At 50.1% G+C, this 20,915-nt stretch overlaps 1 protein-coding gene across 1 annotated transcript in view; it reads left to right on the top strand.

Moving 5' to 3' along the window:
• Positions 1 to 20,915, top strand: part of fhod3b (formin homology 2 domain containing 3b) — a gene marked incomplete at both ends in the record, with an annotated part of 96,608 nt that overhangs the window by 5,572 nt on the left and 70,121 nt on the right. Inside the window, 2 exon segments of the mRNA XM_084442050.1 lie at positions 2,576 to 2,682; positions 10,126 to 10,190. Coding sequence (XP_084298176.1) covers positions 2,576 to 2,682; positions 10,126 to 10,190 — 172 coding nt within the window.

Genomic DNA, 20,915 nt, shown 5'->3' with positions numbered 1-20,915 from the left:
CCTCTAAAGAGGCTTTAGAACTACAGAACGTTTACTCCCCAACTACGGTATATTACATTACAGTACAGTCATTATCCGAAGCGACTTACAGTACAATAATGGCATTTAACGTAGGAAGTCAGTGTACTACTACTCACCAAATCTCACAAGTGCATCTCCTTTGTAAACAAGTGACTAAGAGCATAATCTACAGTCGTGCTCAAGGCAAAGTGCAAGATTAGCAACCTGAAAATACAATAGGTGCTTATAACAGGGAGGATCCTGGTAATACTGTACTTCTTGAAGAGGTGAGTTTTAAGCCTGCGAAGAAAGATGGGCAGCGACTCTGCTGTCCTGACGTCAGTGGGCGGTTCGTTCCACCACTGCAGAGCCAGAACAAAAAAGAGCCGTGACCGTGTCTATCGACCGCAAGGGTCTCAGAGTGACGGGACAGCCGGTCTCCCCAAGGTAGCAGAGCGTAGCGGTCAGGAGAGGCTGTAGAGCTTGACCATGGCCTAGAGGTTTGAGGGGGCTGTTCTTTTTATTACCCTGTAGGCTAGTACCAGAGTTTTAAACTGGATGCGAGCCGCTACAGAGAACAGAGAAGGGAGGTTGTGTGGGAGAACCTGGGGTGGTTGAACACCAGGGGAGCTGTAGCTTTCTGGACAAGTTCCAGGGGTTTAATGGCTTGACGCTGGGGCCCCAGCGAGGAGGGAGTTGACAGGACCAGTTGGGTGTCATCGGCGTAGCAGTGATAGGAGAAGCCATGTGAGTGAATGACAGAACCCAGAGATGCAGTGTACAGGGAAAAAAAGGAGAGAACCCAGGACAGACCCTTGTGGAACCCCCATAGTCAGACTACGTGATTCCGACATCGACCCTCTCCATGTCACCTGGTAGGAGTGGCCCGTCAGGTAGGATGTAAACAGAGAGCGTGCAGAGCCAGTGACGCCTTTCTCCTCGAGGGAGAGGAGGATCTGGTGGTCGACCGTGTCAAATTCTGCTGTATTTTGACGGAAGGACGGAAGGGAGAGAGTTTGCCCTCACCGCACGGAGTGACTCTGTCACTGCAAGGAGGGCGGTCTCTGTCGAGTGGCCAGCCTCGAACCCGGACTAGTGGGGGTCCAGGAGGTTGTTCGTAAGGATTCAAATGACAGTCGTTGGTTTCTTGAGTCTAGTCATAGTATGTTAGTCGGCTGTTATCACACAGTCTTGGAAAAGCAGAGAGGCCATCAGGTTACATAAGACCTTAAGCTGCCTAACCTCTCTCTACCATCACCTCCCCTGTCATTGCATGGTGTTGACAGAGGGTGATAAACGTTCCCTCAGACACTGAAGGTTAGAGAAACACCTCAAACACACGTAGCCTTTAGGCTATCTATCATCCTACATGGATGTATGAGAGCATTCAGAACACTGTTGGATATTATAATCTTTCATAGAATGAGCACACTCAGGTATTTCTGCAGTGATGCAAGATGTAATTGAATTTGGATTGAGGTAATAGGAGAGGTAGGGAGACATATCCCAATTAGATCATTATACTCCTGTAGAAAATAGCATTGGGTGCGTCGAACCTACAGCGTGTTTGGATTGGGCGCCGACATTCCACAGAATGTTTGGAGGGAAACGGCAACGGTCTTCGGAGAAGGATGGGAGGCGGGGGCCCGGGCGCGCCCGTCTTTCCTAACGGCCATGAGTGTGTCTGTGATCGACTCATGGAGGATCATGGGAGAATAGCAGAGTCTGAGGGGATGTTCCAGGTCGTGGCGAGTGGGCGCTGCTGGACAGCAGGTCTGGATTAAGGCCCGGCACGGTCCGACTCAGGCGGTGTCCTGTGATAGGGCGGGCTCTATTCTGAGTACCCAGAAGCTCCGGCTACAGCAAGGGCTTCTGGGAACAAGCTATGATATTCGTGGACACCAATGAGAATCCGGTCGGATTTTCAGCTGGATGCTGATTGGCCAGCGCAGATGGTGGGGCTGTGCGAAGAGGCTGATTTGGCCTCTGATTGGTCACTGACCGCCAATTTCCACTTTTCAAGTATTGCTAACGATTCCTGCACTCTAGCGAGCTGTCAGTCGCATATCTGGCACACAAGAAGCGATTTACTTGCACTTTCTTCCACGTTAACTCGCACTTCACGCAGGTTTTTATTACACAAATGCCAAAGTGTATTTCCTTAATGAGTTTTTAATTTAGTCCCAACTATACGATGAAATACTATGAGGTTCAAATGCAGCTGGATTCGAGAAGTACAGTAGGCTGATCCTGTGGTCGGAACGACAGAGGCAGCTTGGCCCCCTGTGGAGCTGAACCACGCTAATGGCCATCTGCCTGTTGGTTACCAGGCAACGCTTAGCACACAAATACACAGTAGTACTCTGCTCAACCAACAATAACACACACATGAATAAATGCACAGTTCTACTCTGTTCAGCCAACAATAAAATATACATCAATACTCTGGTCTCTCAGTGTCCCTTTGGGAAACATTTCATATGTGAGGTTTAAGTGAAGCCCTTGTAATAATACAGCACCAAATGATTCATCTACTGTATCTTAGTGATCTTGTTTGTGTTTTCCTCTGGCGCAGCTCGATGACTGTGCTCTCCAGCTCTCCCACAGCGGGAGCTACCTGGACCTGGAGTCCACCCTGGCGGAGCAGCGCGATGAGCTCCAGGGTTTTCAGGAGGAGGGAGGGTAAGTTCACTTTCTCCTTCCTACCGCTCATTATCTGACTTTTAACTGCTCGAAAAAGAAAAGTTAAAAGGAAACCATTTATACATGACTTTAGTTTTTCATTCAAGGTATATGGAGGATAGATTATTAGAACGAGGTTGGTCGTTCGTTTTCTGTACTTCAAAAGATGCAGCTGGGAGTCTTTCTCATTGAAAACGCAAGAGTGATTGGAACTACCTCACAGGTGCATGCTTAACTAGCCAAGCTGCAGTGGTCCAAGAATACACGCTCATGTTAAATGAGCTGTTTTGATCTATAAATACAACTCTATTTTAACCAAATATTATACAAGAGCAGCTTGATTTTTTTTTTTTTACAGTGCTTCAGAATGAGAAAATACCCTCTGACTTGAGGTAAAAAAGCGAGAAGTCAAAAGTTGAGGTATTCTTCTGCTCTAACAAGGTTCAATACAATGTGATCATTGTTTTGAGAGAGCGACAGAAAAAAAAGGTATTTCAATCCTTAGCCTGGGAGACATGTATTAATTTCCTGCCCCTATATTCCCCTAGCCTAATTTGATTCTATTACAGTGATCAGGATCACAATGATACCCATTCTGGTTTGGGTTGAATGGCTGAAATAATCCCTTTTCCTGGCTTCCCACCATCCCAGCTGATTGAGCTGTCCCACTTGTCCCGCCCCTAGGCTGCTGTAGGTGGGGTGGTGTGGGGGGGTGTGTGTGGGGGGGTTGAAGAAGGGTGAGGCGGGTGAGGAGCGGAGATGACAGGCTTTAGCTCGCCCGCGGCGGGGGCCCCGCGCTAATGGAGAAGGTCAATCCTTTCAACCGAGGGTGATTCTAAAAGCAAGACTGAAACCTGGCTGTTCGTTTCGCTCAAGACAATGCTGAATGGCCGCCACAGTCAGACCGAGCGTTTACCTTCCCGACGCGCGCTCCAATCACGCGTCGACACGCCGTACCAGCAGACGTCGACGCAGTAAATGTCATTAGTCATTCGCCGGTCGGTTTCTCCGTGAGATGTGAGATATGTGAGATACCACATGAATGTACAGTATTGATATGCTTGCCAACACGCAAATGCCAAGTTTCCATGGCATCTGTCCACCCGTGTCACTCAAGATACCTGGCAGGCCTGGCAGAGGGAGAGAGGCCTGGTGATGTCATCTAAACTACTTAAGAACAGTCGGTGAGCCTTATAGGTAATTGCCATCGTCGGGATTGAATGTCTCCCAGTGATTTCAATTCAGGTGCTCTCAAGGCAGTCCTCTACCTGTTTGTTAATAGCCAGTTTAGCCAGTGTATTTGTCACGAACACATCCTCCTCTCCTGTCTAAACGCTACATCAGTCATGTAGCTAGAACAAGGCTGTGACTCAGATTGAATTGCTCAGACTGGCTGTATTAGGAACAAGAAACCAAAGAGATGTGAGAACTTTCATCTCTGTTTCATTCCAGTACAGGGTCTCTATGACTGTGGTCTTTTATTAAGTCCATATGCTTTTTACATGCTTTTCCCAATGTGTTGATATGACATCCATGTTCCGCCCTCTTTTCGCTGATGTCAAACCAGAGGTTGGCATGGGAGTTCCTGGTCGGCTGGACCACAAATATCTATGGATTTATTTGTCTTACTTGGAATTCATATGCTGTTCACTGGCTCGCTGTTTCCATTGGACGCCGAGAGTGGTCTCATTTCCCAGTTTCATCAAAAATCATTGGGAGCTTATGGAAGTCTAGAGTGAGCCGTGAGGTTAAAGTGGTCCACTTCTGCTCTCGTCGAAGTTATGGTCTGCCAGGAGTGGGCAGTGCCAACTGGCGCTGTCTGCCCTGGATGTGTGTCATTAAACCCATGCAGTGTTTCTGAGGAATCCGGGGGGTGGGGGGGCATTATTAGTAATAGCAGCGTAATCCTGCCTGCTGGCTTTTTATGGCATGGATGTGCTCAAGTTCACAACCCCCACTGTTCAGTGTTGTTGATTTTTATGATTATTGAGCTAATAAAACGTCTGATGAGGTATTTCACCTTTACTGGTTCCATTCTGGTTGGTTTTCTCTCTCCTTTTGCAGCAGGAGCCCTCACAGCAGCGCACCTCTCGGCCGCGTGATATACGTTCACTACTCCGAGAGGAATCTGTATTTTACCTCGGTTTTTCCCTGCTTTACAGGTTCCAGCTGCTCTTAAAGTAGCATGCTTTCAAAACAAGCCTCTATACCTGCTTCCTCCGCCCTAGCGTTGCGCCTCGGTCTAACTGCCACTGTGCTGTAATGCAGAACTGGAGCAGCTCGCCTGCTTATGACCGTTGACCAGCCAGGCTTCCATCTGTAATTGATATTAATGACAGGTTACATTCCTGAGGCGCCTGTGTCATGCCGACTGTCTTTACAATCAGATTAGAGTGTGATCCTCTGCCAGGCCATTTTAGAGCCTGGAGATATCCATGTCACGGGAGCTTAAGGGCCATAATCACTTCCACACCATGTTATGAAGCTCCGCTCCGTGAGATTGGAGCTCGTCAGAATATCACCCCCCCCCCCAACCGCCCCCCCCCCCCCCACCGTCCCCATCTCTGCCGTAATCTCAGGCAGTGATTAGGACGGCGCGATGGCATGTGGTCGACACATTTCGGTCAGTGTGCCATTCATAGTTTTCATTTTCCTTTGTCTGTCCCGGGTGGATATTAATAAGGGGCCAACGCAACGCGGGGCCCTCGCTGTGTTTGCGGGCCCTGCTTCACAGGGGCAGCGTGGGGGTTGTAGTGAGGATCAGATGGCCAGACTGGGATCTGTGCTCAGAGAGAGAGAGAGAGGAGGCGGACCTCGCGACCCCAGTCACCGCTGACATTATTTATTCTGTACCGGAGAGACAATGAGCGCCTCTGAATATTCGGGGTGGGATAGAAAAGTGGGGGTCTGCCGTAGTCTCCCTGAGGAGCGGGGTCCCCAGCGTGGGGAGAAAGGGGCCGGATGGAACGCGTCGTGTGTGGAATTCTGGGAACATTTAGGTGTTGGAGCCGGTGTTGTTATTGCGTGGACGATTGACAGTGATTGACAGATGATTAGTAAATGTGTAAATCCTCAAGGACTTATTCACTGGTTACACTTCAAAAGATAACACAAGGCACTGTTATTGACTGCATAATTGATTCAACATGTGAAATGTATTAGAAAGGCTATATTCAGCACAGATGAAGTTCACACTCTTTAGCGCTCTGTTCTGTACAGACGTGCAGTATATAAAAGTCAAACATGTCGACCTGTTCTGCCTATTACCTGGTTGTATTTATAGCGTGTTCATGATGTTTTTGACAGCCAGTAAGAATTCATGCGTGCGAAAAATGTGACTGTTCCTGTGTCGGGAGGTGTCAAATACTCAGTTTCCCATCATATCCCACCAACTCTCTGAGGATGGATCCATTTTCGTTATTTTCATTTTTTCTGACCTACTTGGACATTGAAACTCACAGCTCTCATAATCGAGAGAGAACGTTTGATATGAACCAGAGAAATTGTCAAACTAGCAAAAAAAAGAAAGTGGAATAGTGCTGAGAGTAGAATTTATGAAGAGATTTAAGAAAAATCATTGTCTCTTTGGTGTTTGTGGAGCAATAGTGCATTGTTAAAACAGAGGGTCCTAGTTTGTGTTTGTGTGTGTGTGTGTGTGTGTGTGTGCGTGTGTGTGTGTGTGTGCGTGTGCCAGAGTGTGTACACTACAGTACAGTATGTGTGAGTGAATGTGTGTGTGAGAAGAGCTGGCCAATGACTCTCTTAAAGAGTCGAGTTTGAGGGCATCTGAACTCAGTGACTAATCTTGGCCTAATCTCTAGTCCTCCTCTCCCCTCGGCCAGTCTGGGCACAGTAAACGACCCGTGGGGCCGTTAGGAGAGAGAGAGAGAGATACAGGAGCCCTGAGCCCCCAAAGCAGCAGTGTTCGCCCAGAACTGCTGAGTCAGTGGGTCCTCTACTGGGCCTTCTTGTCAGCCATTAATTGGTGTTCGTGGGGGAAGTGCTGGTTTGACTGTTCTCCAAGTATGCACGGCGCTGAGGTAACCCCCCCCCCCCCTCTGTGGGTAACCCCCCCTCTCTGTGGTGTTTTAGAAACAGGCCCAGTAATGCTCAATCAAATAAAGCCAGGGAGAATGGATCTGGCGCCGGTCCACTGGTCCCGGAGCTGCCCGGCCCCGACTCAGGCCCTCTCTGCTCCGCTCCGCTCGGCTCTGGGCATTAGGATTAAGAGAGAGAGAGAGAGATATAGAGAGAGAGAGAGAGAGAGAGAGAGATAGAGAGAGAGAGCAGGGGCTTTATGGGGATGCTGGGGAGAGAGGGGTAGCTGGAGATGAGGAGAGGGGAGTTAGTGGGGGGTGGTTGATCGCCAGCTCTGCCCCTCGTGCTGGAGTTAAGTCCCTGTCTGCTGTACTAGTATGTGATACTCTGGATTAAGGCTGGCAAAAAAATCAATACAGCAATATACTGTATCGCAATATTAGAACGATAATTGGTCATCCAGGGTCACACCCAGATTCCTCGCAGTCCGAGTCGGGGTCACCACTGTGTCTTCAATGGTGATGGTCAGGTTCTGGTGCGGGCAGCCCTTCCCTCAGTCTTGTCCAGATTGAACTTGAGGTGACGTGTCGTCATCCACTCCAAAATGTCAGCCAAGCATCCAGCTATGCGTGTCTCCACTTGTGTATCAGAAGGGGGAAATGACAGGACCAGCTGGGTGTCATCGGCATAGCAGTGATAGGAGAAGCCATGCGAGCGAATGACAGAGTCCAGAGATGTAGTGTAGAGGGAAAAAAGGAGAGGACCCAGGACAGACCCTTGTGGAACCCCCGTAGTCAGACTACGCGGTTCCGACACCGACCCTCTCCATGTCACCTGGTAGGTGTGGCCCGTCAGGTAGGATGCACATATTTGAACATTCTCAGTAAATTATGTAGAGTATCGCCGCAGTGTATCGCAAAATGTATTGCATCGTATCGCAATGTATCGCGATATGTATCCTATCGTGACCCATGTATTGTGATACGTATCCTATTGTGAGGTCCTTGCCAATACCCAGCCCTACTCTGAATCATGCTTGGAGTTCCTCTCTGTAGGATCCTCATTAGTTGCCACCTTAGGGAGACGCCAAACTTTGAGTGCCTGACTGGTGTGGAGAAGGAATATAATATTATTTATTACAGATTTATATCAACATATTTTGTCGAATTGATGTGGTCTTTAAAGGGACGGGGCCACGTTCTGCATCATGTTATGGTGTCGTAGGTCTCAGTTATGCGTGCATGCACCACATCAACACAGATCTGACAGAAGCTTGTTCCCCCACACCACACGCACAACAAATATGTGGACTTTGAAGGGACAGGACACAATCTGCGTCATGTTATGGTGTCGCTGGTCTCTGTTGTGTGCGTGCAGCACGATATCAACAGAGGTCTGACAGAAGCCTGAAAGCCCACACTGCAAGCAAACATTTTTGATCTTAGCATGAAACAGATTGTGTCACGCAAACGTACGAGGTCAGGTCAGAGTTAAGAGAGGGGGAGTCGCTGTGACAGAGAGAGAGAGAGAGAGAGAGAGAGAGAGAGAGAGAGAGGGAGAGAGAAGGAGAGATAGAGCAATAGAGAGAGAGAAAGAGTGAGAGAGAGAGAGCAAGAGAGAGAGAGAGCAAGAGAGAGAGAGAGGGAGAGAAAGAGAGAGAGAGACAGAGAGCGAGAGAGAGAGGGAGATAGAGAGAGCAAGAGAGAGAGAGAGGGAGAGAGACAGAGAGAGAGAGAGAGAGAGAGAGAGACAGAGAGCGAGAGAGAGAGGGCGATATGGCCCATTACAACTATATGGATCTGTAGTATCCAAAAAATCCATTTGATAATGCTACTGTGAAGATGAAAAACGGTGTCATTGTTGACGGTCTAGCCTCAAACCCAAGAGGATCGCCGCATGTGGCGTCCTCCGCTGCTCGTGTGTGATTGGTAACGAGCGCCTGCATGTCTCTCTCATATTCCCTGCACCTCTGTCTAATTGGATAATGAGCATGTTGGACTGTGTAGGCTCGGGTCAGAGTTAAGAGAGGGAGATAGAGTTGCCGTGGCAGAGAGAGAGAGAGAGAGAGAGAGAGCGAAAGAGAGCGAGCGAGAGAGAGGAGAAGTTCATTAGAAAACGTCTCCGGTTACGCGGTCCGCCCCGACAACAGTACGGAGGATTGTGCGTCTCTCGTGTCGTCTCGTTTCCAGAGCGGGGCCCACGCTGACAGATGTTGCTTCTGTGTCGCCTGGGCCTGTTGGTGGATATTATATTTGATAAACAGTGAGCTTACGCAGCCCGTCTGCCATGCGAGCTGAGCTGTCGAGCGCGTGTCAGCTCCGTGTCTGGGCCCCGGGGACACTGGCATGCGTTCGGCCCGGCCAAACATCTGTCTGCTTGTCCGTGTGTCTCTCTCTCTCTCTGTCTGTCTGTTAGGGGGTAGTGTTACCGCTGTCTGTCTGTTGTCTGTGAAAGGTAACTTGACAGCTATCTGTCTGAGCGCGAGGTAGTGTTCAGGAGGTTGATTGTTCAGCGACGGGGCCCACAGGGTTGATCCCCGGTCTGCTGACTGCCGGTCGGATCCACCGCTGGTTAACGGCGACACTCCAGCGCCGGGCTGGCACCATGGCCAGCGTGACATACCCATTGTCCCCCCGGCGCACAAAAGCCTGTTTGTCCCCCGGCTCGATTGGAAGGGGTGCGTGCCGCCCTACCTGCCGCGCCGAGCGACGCCGTATATAGTCCGTCGACACGATGGACGCCGAGCGCCGGGTTTTATCCGGGGGTCCCGTCTGGCGTCGGGTCGGCCCGCACTTCCACACGCCGGGAATGGCGAAGGTCCGCCTCCTCCGCTTACCGCGGCACAACGTGGGCCGGCCCGTTAAGAGACCTCGCCGGCGTTATCTTTGTTTCGGATCGCCGTCAGCGGCCGGGGCTCTGGGCGCCGTTGACGAGGGGGCGTGAAAGGGGGGCGTCGACATGTCTCCATGGACGCGGGAGGCGGAGTCGACCTCTGTGTAGCTCCGCGCTCCCCGACTAGTCTCCCTCCGGTGACCGGCGACGCCCCCATTCTGTCCTCGCCCCCCTCGCGTCGTCGCACAAAAGCGATGAGGGGCGGAGGGGGGGTCGGGGGTGGAGGGGGGCGGAGTTTGGGGTTGAGCGTATTCAGTATCACTTTCTGGAAGAGACTCAGATGGAAAATGATGTTTCTCACAGTAGCCGTGCCACTAGGATTACCTGGCTAAACCGCCCACTTTACAAACCAAGTGTCCAGCTGTGAAAATACAGTAGTTCACTCTTCGTGTTTGTCTGGGTGCGATGCCCGCTCCGCCTCAGGCCATGCGGAGAAGCCGGGCCCGTTTGTTGACCTGGCCTTTTTCCTCTGACGTTTGCGCACTTTTTCTGATTTACGTTTCTTCCCTGCAGGAGAGGCAAGAAGCACAGCGTCGTCCTGCGAACGCAGCTGTCCGTCAGAGTCCACGCCTGCATCGGTGAGTGGAATTGCACCCCTCTGTGCTGTGAGACTGTAATCATCACGTACAGCGCACACAAACCAGCACGCAAACAACCAAACAAACACACAAATGCCTGTCGTAATGTGACCTTAACCTGCCATCAGCAGTCGTGTAGTATAATAAGCAGCCCAGGGCCCAATAAGTCCAAGTGCACACTAACGTAGCCAAACAAAACAGTGTTGATAACGAGCCACCGAGCTACTTGTGCTCTGGGTTTCCTGGCGTGCTGCAGACGGGCAGTGGGCACTGCAGGCTGGGACATGTTCACAGTGGTGAAGCGTGGAGGGGCGCATGTGGGCCCTCTCTTCCCCTTTCTCATCCTCCTCCTACTCCTCCTACTTCTCATCCTCCTTTTCCTCCTCCTACTTCTCATCCTCCTCCTCCTACTTCTCCTCTTCCTCCTCCTTCTTCTCTTCCTCCTCCGCCTCCTCCTCCTTCTTCTCCTCCTCCTCCTCCTCCTCCTCCTCCTACTCCTCCTTCTCCTCCTCCTCCTCCTCTTCCTCCTGCTCCTACTACTCCTCCTACTTATTCTCCTCCTCCTCCTCCTCTTCCTCCTGCTCCTACTTCTCCTCCTCCTCTTACTCCTCTTACTTCTCCTCCTCCTACTCCTCCTACTTCTCCTCCTTCTCCTCCTCCTCTTCCTCCTCATCCTCTTCAGTCTGCCACTGCCTGGGCAGAAATAACCTTGCCAGGCCTGGAAAATCCATTAAGCCCTGAACTGTCAGATTTTAATTTGTGCCTTTTTCAAAAGTCTTATTGAAGAATACCAAGGACAGACACTGGCTGTGTGAAATCACTATTATTTGAGGAGAATCTTCTAGATGTTTCTCAGGCAGCCCTGGCATGCCGTTTGTAATGGAAAAGTCTGTGAACTCCACTGTGTTTTTTCTGGGAGTTTTCTGCCCTGAAAACTCTTTCAGCTATTGGCAAGACATGAGAAATGAAGGAGACATCTCCGTGTGATGAACCTGCCCAGGCCGTGTTTGTACTTGTTGATTACAATGAGGAGTTATCTCTCCGAGCTCTATCTCCCCTCTCATTTTTTGGCACTTCCTGTGTAATTGAATATGGTATCATATATTATTATTATTATTATGATTATATCACCAAGCTTGAAGCAAAATTCAAACAAATCCCCACATTGTTAAAAACATGTTGTGCTGAAATATGTCTCCAAGCTGCTGCGTTTTATTGTCAGGACTTTCCAAGTGATTTCAGTCATTTCTTTTTACACTGAAAGTTAAAGTTTTTATGAGGCCAGTTGTTGAGAACATGTCAAGACATGAGAGAAGAGTGTCCCATATTGAGACTATACAATCCTTCCTTCCTTCCTTCCTTCCTTCCTTCCTTCCTTCCTTCCTTCCTTCCTTCCTTCCTTCCTTCCTTCCTTCCTTCCTTCCTCCCTTCCTTCCTTCCTTCCTTCCTTCCTTCCTTCCTTCCTTCCTTCCTTCCTTCCTTAATCCCTTATTTCCTTCCTTCCTTCCTTCTTCTCCCTCTCTTCCTCCCTTTCTTCCTTCCTCTTGATTTCCACGTCTGGTGCAACGCTGAACGGGTGATAGAAAGCACATCTTAGCCCTGTGTAGCGTGTTCACTTATAACAACATGCATGTGTAGTTTGTGCAATAAGATCATCATTCTAAGCAAGGAAGCACAAAACCATGGATGGCTTCTCTACTCTGAACTCCGCTGACCTCCCCCTGTTCTCATGGCTACGCAGCGGAGGGGAGCGGGGGTGGGGGGGTGGGATGACAGATTGCGCACCCGGCTCTAAGTGGACGATGACCTCTCTAAGTTGACAGCCACCTGTTGCTGCTCACAGACTCCCTCTCAGCAACTGTCTGCATTGGTTGGCTGAATCATCAATGCTCTAGGTGAGGCGGTCAGTGTTACTGCGCTTTGTCCAGACGCTTTAGCCTAATTTTACCTGACTGAAGGGCTTACCCCATATCCCTGTGTAGAATTACTGTGTGTGTGTGTGTGTGTGTGTGTGTGCATGCGTGTGTGTGTGTGTAACTCTGCTCAATATGTCAGCTACAGGCTGAGCTGGTCTTTTACAGTCACACCAGTACCATCACGCTCACCAGGCTTTGTCGGCGGCGGGCTGGGACTCCTCCCCCCTCTCCGCCTTCGCGGTTCTCAGCCGAAACCCCGCGTTTTCCCGAAGGGTGCCCCTTTATCGTCGAGGTTGGTTGACGTCGCCCGAGGAGGTTCTGAGACCCGCGAGGCGGCCATTTTGTTTTCCTCTAACGAGTTACGTGAGGAGACGAGGCCTCCCCTGCTCATACTCCGAATCATGGCGATGGGGGTCAAGACCCTTTGACTTTACACTATGCCTCAGGAGACCGGTCCCGACCCCCAGCGACGATCCCAGTAGGACCACAATACGCTCTTCTGAGGTGCGGAGACGAGGGAAAGGGCGTAGCCAACGAGGGCCACTGATGTCCTGAACAGAAGTAAGAAAGAGCCCAGGGCTGAGTTTCCCAGAGGCATCGTAGCGCTATGATGAACGCCATAGCTTACGATGAACGTAGTGCTACGATGCCTCTGGGAAACTCAGCCCAGGTTGACTGTGACAGTAAAATCAACCACCCCTCCTCTTCCTCCTCCTCCTCTACTTTCATTAACGTTACATCTTCATCTCCATCTAAATGAGCCATGTGAACGGGGCGCTAAATCAGGCCAAGTGTTCGACTTGGCTGAGATGTTTACATACATTTTGTTTATCCCAGTCCCCTCCTAAACAAGACTAATGAGTTGGTTGGAGCCCGACATGTAATCTCTGTCATTTAGCTGAGTTTAGTGGGGAACCCCGCTGGTATTTCTGGGAGATTTAGTAGAGTGGTAATGTACTGTACACAACTTTGCTTATGGTTTCTGTTCTGCTACAGAAAAACACCAATCTACATCAGATGGCATATTTTCAGGCCCTGTGTGTGTATCAGCGTGTGTGTGTGTGTGTACAGTGTGTGTGTGTGTGTGTACAGTGTGTGTGTGCGCGCGCGTGCATGTGCGTATAGTGTGCGAGTGTGTGCGTGTGTGTGTGCATCGTGTAAACCACAGGGTTTTTGACAAGACCTAATCCAGGCTTGCTAATCATAGTCATTAGCGCACACAAACATATGGCCTGTATGAGCCTGGGGAAACCCGCGCCGCGACGCCTGGAGGGGAAGGAAAGTGGTCACCCAATGAGCTAATGGTTTATTAAACTGTTCTTTACTGATCCAATTCTGACACAGTGATTCGTTGCAATCAAGGAGCCAGGCCATCTGGGTGTTTTTAGCCCCTAAAATGTCCTAACTAGTCCGGTCTGGTCATTCGTCTGTGAGCGCTCTCCGCTCCAAGTGTGGTCCAATTACACTGACCCTGTTCATCACCACTCACCCCAGCTACAAACAGACTCTTAATGGGTTATATAGTGTCCTGTATCACGTAGAAATGAGGTCATGGCTCAGTTGATCTGCGCCAGTGTCCGCAAACACACTCACACTCAAAACAAGCATGCGAGAGAAAGAGAGAGAGAGAGAGAGGGAGAGATAGAGAGAGGGTCCAGACAGTTCAGATAGATACTGTACAGCACTGTCTTTTTTGGTGCTTAGCGGTATGAACCTCACCCCTTGAATGTTTCCACGTCTCGTTGTAAGTTACTTGTTTAGATACAAACCTGCAATCCCCCCATACAAACACGCAAAACAATATTTGAAAGTCGTCCATTCCGAACGTGTCAACAAATTAGATAATGGTGTCGGTTTGTTCTTAGTTTCTAAATGTTTAGAAACTGGAGATGGAGGGGGGAAAAAAACCTTCCCGTTAGCATTGCATACAAGCAGACAGAAAGCATTGTGTCAGACTATTGTTCTTTTCGCTGGAGATTTGACCTATTTTTTGACAAAAGAATCGGACGGCGCGAGTGAGCTAGTTCTGGTGCCGTAGAAGGTTCTGATTAAAGCTCTGCCGTGTTGCGTGGTTGGATCCTCATCCTCTGGGGCTGTCAGGCTCTGATTGCTGGCCGAGACACTACCAGCCCCCGTGCTTTCAAAGTAGCGCTGCGCTGCGACCATCGCCTCCACTAGACAGAGAGGAGGGTGGGGGGGGGGGGGGGGGGGGGGGTTTGGTGCGCGTTAAGCAGCAGGCCTAGGCCTTCTACACCAGAGAAGCCTTGTCTGTCAACGCTTTAATCCCAGAGAAATGGCAACACCGATCGTAGGTGACAATTTGGGGGGAGGTTTTGTTTGTTTTTCCTGTGCTGGTATGGAGATGGCTTAAGGGCATGATTCCGCCTGATCTTACAAGATTCGTGAATCTCTACAAATGGTGAAATACGCCCTGTCCTTCAAAAGTTACCTCTGTGGGAATTCTTTGGTGTTCAGGTTGACAACTGGAAACGTCCCTAAAGTTGGACACTGTGCTGTAAATCTACAATAATCATTCCCTGTGTCTTCAAGCTGGTAAACAACTCCAAGTTTCGACCCAATTCCTGTAAATTCGTGTGTGTGTGTGTGTGCGTGTGTGTGTGTGTGTGTGTGTGTGTGATGTGGCTGAGGCCGTCACTCATCTTCGTAAAGGGTTTTCTCTAGCTTCCATCTGCTTGCCGTGTGAGCGAAGAGACGTCTCATCGCAATGATTGAAGACAGTGGGATCACCTGCCGTTACCTCTGTGTTCCCGGTCAGAGAGAGAGAGAGAGAGAGAGAGAGAGAGCGTGTGTGTGTGTGCGCGCGTGCGAGTGTGTGTGTGCGTCTTTTCCATTCACTCGGCCAGCCCTGCTCAAAGCCATCAGCACTTTCCTCAGCACATATGCAAAACAAGTCGAGTAGTTAATGTGGCTGTTAAAGACGGAGAGAGTCCAGTGAGAGAGTCTGCTGTACGCTTGCCTGGACTGAGATGACACGGCCGGTCGAACACCAGGTTCACGTCAACATGGTCCAGCTCCCTCACCCAGTCCGCACACTCACAGAGGAAAAACAGCACCAATTCCGGGATCCTTTCAAATTCCAGACTCCCGATGGTAATGTTGAAACGCATCAACGTCACCCTCATTTGGTAAACCGCTAGCACCAGTATAACTGCCGCTCTCCACCGCCGTGCGACTAGTCCTGCAGCACTGCATGCTGGGTAGACCTCAGGGTCACTCCATACTTTATACTCGCATTCCAGCAATCAAATCAGATAGCAAGGACCTGTCCCTGCGTCCAGAGAGAGAGCCAGGCGAGTGTGTGTGTGTGTGTGTGTGTGTGTGTGTGTGTGTGGGGGGGGGGTAATTAAAAACATGTATGTAATGGGGGGCCCGAGGGACAGTGGTTAGGGGGGTGGTTGCGGTGGGGGGGGGGGGCTCGGTCAAATGGCCCAGTCTCTCATCTCCTCGGCTCCACTCAAAGAGGACCCGAAATGGGATCATGGAGTTAGAGTCACACCGGGAGTCCAAGCTAAACAGCGGCGTGCCAAAGGGGAGAGAAACCTGAGGCAGACGCGCCAGGAAGAGGGGAGGTGGGGACCAGGTCTGCAGTCTGCATCAGAGCTGATAGGAGAGCGCCGTGTGGATCGGATCACTGGACCGACTGATGCAATCGCTGTGCTCGCTCTAGCTCTCTCTCTCTCTCTCTCTCTCTCTCTCTCTCTCTATCTACTCTATCTGCCATCTCTCTCTCTCTCTCTCTCTCTCTCTCTCTCTCTCTGTCCCCGTCCTCTCTTTCTCTCTCTCTCTCTCTCTATCTACTGTCTACCATCTCTCTCTCTCTCTCTCTCTCTCTATCTACTCTATCTGCCATCTCTCTCTCTGTCTCTCTCTCTCTCTCTCTCTCTCTATATATATATATATATATATATATATATCTCCCCTCTTGCTCTCTCTCTCTCTCTCTCTCTCTCTGCCTCTCTCTCCCTCTCTCTCTCGCTGTCATAGACATACACACATACACAAACGCATAGGCACAGGCAAACACATAGCTACTATTTATTAAGGAGCCATCTGGTTTCCATTGTGAGCCCCCTCCCTCCACGCCCCCCTCCTTCCTCGGCCCTCTAAAAAGACGAGAGCTGTCTACATGTTCATCCAAGGAGGTATTTTTAACTTTGTCAGCACACAAGTACAGCGGGACAGCAGTGGTCCGAAACCCGACGCCGTTTGTTTCACTGTCCAGCGGTGGTTCTGAGCCCGGCTGTGAGGGGGACAGGGCCCGGTGTGACCTGCCAAGCGGGGGACATGCCATCGACCACAGCTGCTTCCCACTGCAGCGGGGGCCACGCGACCGCCTTTTATCTATCCCGACCGGGCCGCCACGTCGGCGTTCATTCACAGCTGACGAGAACTCGCCATCGTAGAGGGGAGAGGTCAGACACAGGCCTCTGATGTCAGCGTCGTCAAGGTTATTAAAGTGAAAACATCCGCGTCGTTGTCAAAACAGCGCACCGTAGAAACCACCGACGGTCTGCATTTTTTGGGGGGAGGAGGCGACTCCGGTTCATCCCTACCCCGGCTTCACACGGGCCAGCTGCTACGAGACAGGAATAGAGCCGGCCGAGCGGACAGGTGTGGAGCGTCGGCGGCCATTAGCCGACTTTAAACAGCCGACCGGCGGGCAGGAAGGAAGTCAACCTGAAGGAGGATTCCTAACTAGGGACCGTCTGCGTTTATTTTCTCTCAAAACAGTATTTATTTAATTTCTGCTCAGGTTTGTTTATGGTGTATATTCTGAAACAGGGTGGCGCTGTCACAGCGGTGGGTTTGACGTTTCTCCTGCCCAGACAGTTTCCCATCTAAGGCTGGGGCACGTAGGACCAGCGCCACCTAAATATGGATGAGGCTCGATTAGACAGTGAGACTATGCAGGGAAATATAACACACTACAGTATTTTGTACTGGTTTTTGGAATTCTATTTTTGCTCATGGAAAAACTATTTAGTGGCTTTTTAGTTTTAGTTTAGCTTTTTAGATATTTCTAAATGCAATTGTATTTAATTGAATAGAGAAATTAGATGCTGAATTTGTTAATTGCCAGCCCTAATGTCAAGCACGGATTTTCCTCCAGACTAAACGTTATTAAAGTGTTGTCATCGTTTTCCCGGTATGTTTCACCTGCGGTCCTGAAAACCAAAGCCCATTTGTTTCATTGGAATTAGTGAGTTACACTCAGCAGAGCATCTCCAGCACCAGACAGACTCCTGCTGATCACGAAGGTGTCTGGATCCCATCGAGGCCTCCTGGGCTCTCCCTGGACTCCTGCTTGTGTTAGAGGTCGGAATGTAGGGTTAAGGTTAGGGTTATGATCAGTGTTGAGGATAGAGGTCGGAGTGTAGGGTTAGGGTTAGGGTTATGATCAGTGTTGAGGACAGGGGTTGGAGTGTAGGGTTAGGGTTAGGGTTATGATCGGTGTTGAGGACAGAGGTCAGAGCGTAGGGCTATGGTCAGGATTGAGGACAGACAGAGTGCCACTATAGACCGGGAAAGTCTCCTGTCTGTCCCCCAACCAGAGTACCCCATTGGCCTGGTTCCAAGTCCCAGTGTGCCTTGGAATTCCTGCACCAGCCCCCCCCCCCTCTCCATCCCTGCTGCGTCTCTTTATATTCCCCTGCTTTGATGTCCCCCCTCCCCACTAAAACATGTCTCATTCCCTCTCTCTGTCTGTCTGGGTAGATGGAAATATGAAATGTATGAATGTATTACATTTATCACTACTTTTACGATGTAATGTCCATAGCTCACTAGTCACTACATTCGCTTTAGACACCACTTTATTTATAGTATAGACTACTACAACTCCAAGTACAACTTGTATACTGTATAAAATAGGATTTATAGGATATGTTTTCCAAACCCTTTGACTGGACGCTACTGTACTTTAGCCTTTTCTAGCGGAGGCAGTGGAGGAGAGACCGTTGCCTGGATGATGTCACCGCCAGAGGAACCTTGTAGATGTTGTGTTGCCGTGTTATCGTCCGTGGCCAGCTCCCACTTCGGTGGGGTGGGCAGTGTAACAGATGTCCTCTGTTCTGCGTGTGTGTCCCCCGCGGTCATGGCGTGAGACGCGTCACCCTGGCACACCTCCGTCCGTCGTCCCCGTCCGCCGCGTGGGACCCACGTCCAGCAGGGAGCACACTGACCTCGGTGTCCTCAACGCTGCCACCAACCAGCAGCACCCTGAGCCAGTTTCGGCAGAGGTGATGAATGAGTTTAGTTTTGTTTAGACGGTACTTAAAACACACGACGAGGGGGTTGCCCTCGCTTAAACGTTAAAAGTGAACGGTTTAAGGAGCCCTCAGCGATGACTTCACGACCCAAAGAGGCAGACATGACACAGGGATGTGGAGTGGTGCTTGACTGTGTTCTGGGCCCGGAGCGACCCGCGGTTAAACATTAGCCAGGCCATCGGACCTCCTCTCTATCGGGCACGGGTGTGTGGAAGGCCCCTGGAGCGTGAAGAGCGCTGCTATTCTGAGAGCTGATGGAACTCCGCTCCAGGCCAGGAGTGGGATTAGGGATATTTATACAGTGGGGCCTTAATAAAGCTTCATATCCTCTTCACTGCCACACTGCCTCTCCCCTCATACTGTAGGACAGAGAGGATTAAACCCAGCGGCAAAAACACCAGATCGAGTGCGAGATGTGAAAGCAATATTTGACGGCTATAATCCGACCCTCAAAGGCAATATTTGACAAATATCAGGATACTGAATGTAATCACGCGGGGGGATATAGAGTACATTGCAGTGAAGGAAACGCACTCTAGATCGGCCCCGCTGTAAATCCGAGGTTAGAAATACAACCAAGGTAGCCTGGCGTTCTTCTCACTCGGCTCCCCGAACGGATGCTGGTTGGTCCGAGGGTCGGGTCCGAAACAGCTCCCCCCCCCGTCCCCGCCATCGTCGGGGACCGAAGTATCCGGAAGGAGCGAGGAGCTGGGAGGACAGGAGGAGGGGGTTCTGGAGGGGTTCTGGAGGGGTTCTGGAGGGGTCCGCTCTGAGAAGCCAGAGCCGGAGAAGATCGGGGCGACCTTTGTTGCTGGTTTCAAAGGAGAAGAAAAGGATCAGAGATATTTAAAAAGGAAGAGAGGCCCCCGGTTCCCTCTGTGAACGTGGGCCAAGAGGCTGTTTAATCCGCTCAGTCGCCGTGGCGGGACGACTCCATCAGAGCTAGAGGCTACGAGAGGAGCCAGGGCATCAGCTGGGGGGCGGGGGCCCGCTCGCCGTCATGGCTGCCAAAACACTGGAGACGTTGTGTGTCTGCGACCTCGTGTGGGTCCTATAGCGCTTGAAACGAGGTGCATTATAGTGAAGAGGCCAGGACATGAGCAAATACGGGAAAGATATTGACCGTCTGAACCGGCACTTTTGCTGAACTGAACATTTGGAAAGATTGAGGAAAATTGGTCCACATGAGTTTCTGAAATTGTTTTTGTTTATAAGACCCAACAACACATAAGACCTACAGTAACAACAGTGCCATGTATATATCATGTCCGAATGTTAATGTACAGTAGCTCATCTGGTCAAGGTTGTGGAAACCCCAGTAATCTTTTCTCAAGTCTGAGTTTAAAGAGGAGTGAACTTCTGAAGAAGAATCTAAGCGTGAATAAACCAAGACTTCAGAAGGTCTGTGTGATGAAAACATGGCATGACAACATCTTTGTAGCGGCTTTAGCTGAATAAAGCAAAAATCCTCATCTTTCTGAGAATGCGTCAGACAATGTTGTGATCCACTCAGATCGACTCAGTTGTGTTACGCTTTGGTTTCTCTGTGGTCACTTAGGGATTGTTCTGGACACAAAGCCCTGAGAATGTTTTGCTAAAAGCTCTTGTTTATATGATAAAATATTGTGTTTAAGCCTTTAATCTCTGTGTTTGGAAAATGTGAAAATGTGTTTGAATATCACCAAGTGTTTGCTCAGAAGTAGCTTGTGGTGACATCAGCAGATGTTTAGTGAGTGAGAGAGAGAGAGAGAGAGAGAGAGAGAGAGAGAGAGAGAGAGAGAGAGAGAGAGAGAGAAAGAGAGAGAGAGAGACAGAGAGAAAGAGAGAGACAGAGAGAGAGAGAGAGAGAGAGAGAAAGAGAGAGAGACTGAGAGAGAGAGAGAGAGAGAGAGAGAGAAAAGAGAGAGAGAGAGAAAGAGAGAGAGACAGAGAGAGAGAGAGAGAAAGAGAGACAGAGAGAGGCAGAGAGAAAGAGTGAGACAGAGAGAGAGAGAAAGAGAGAGAGAGACAGAGAGAGAGAGAGAAAGAGAGAGAGACCGAGAGAGAGAGAGAAAGAGAGAGAGACAGAGAGAGAGAGAGAGAGAAAGGGGAAGGTGGGGAGGTAGAGATGGACCATAACTTATCTACAGTACTTACATTAACCATTGATGACACATTGAGGAACCACATTTGGTAAGCACATTTTGATTTACTTCATAAACCTGGTCGTTTCAGATTCATCTGAGTTGATGTACAGTATCCATACATCATGAGGGAGCTCTAATCTCAGCACATGCTATTTTCTACTGTGTCATTTTGAACCACATATTAGCCCCAGACTTCCCCCTAACTTTCCACTCCTGCAGCCCCGCAGAGAGCCCCGAGTTCTGGGGAGAGCAGCGGTGGTGTCCTGCTAGCGTGGAGGGGCTGCTCTGGTTCTGGCTCTGGTTCCTGCTAGCGTGGAGGGGCTGCTCTGGTTCTGGCTCTGGTTCCTGCTAGCGTGGAGGGGCTGCTCTGGTTCTGGTTCCTGCTAGCGTGGA

This window comes from Borostomias antarcticus, assembly GCF_949987555.1.
Source record: "Borostomias antarcticus genome assembly, chromosome: 8".
Classification (NCBI taxonomy): Eukaryota; Metazoa; Chordata; class Actinopteri; order Stomiiformes; family Stomiidae; genus Borostomias; species Borostomias antarcticus.
The sequence above is the reverse complement of the archived record's forward strand: the minus strand, read 5'-3'. Positions and strand labels throughout refer to the sequence as shown.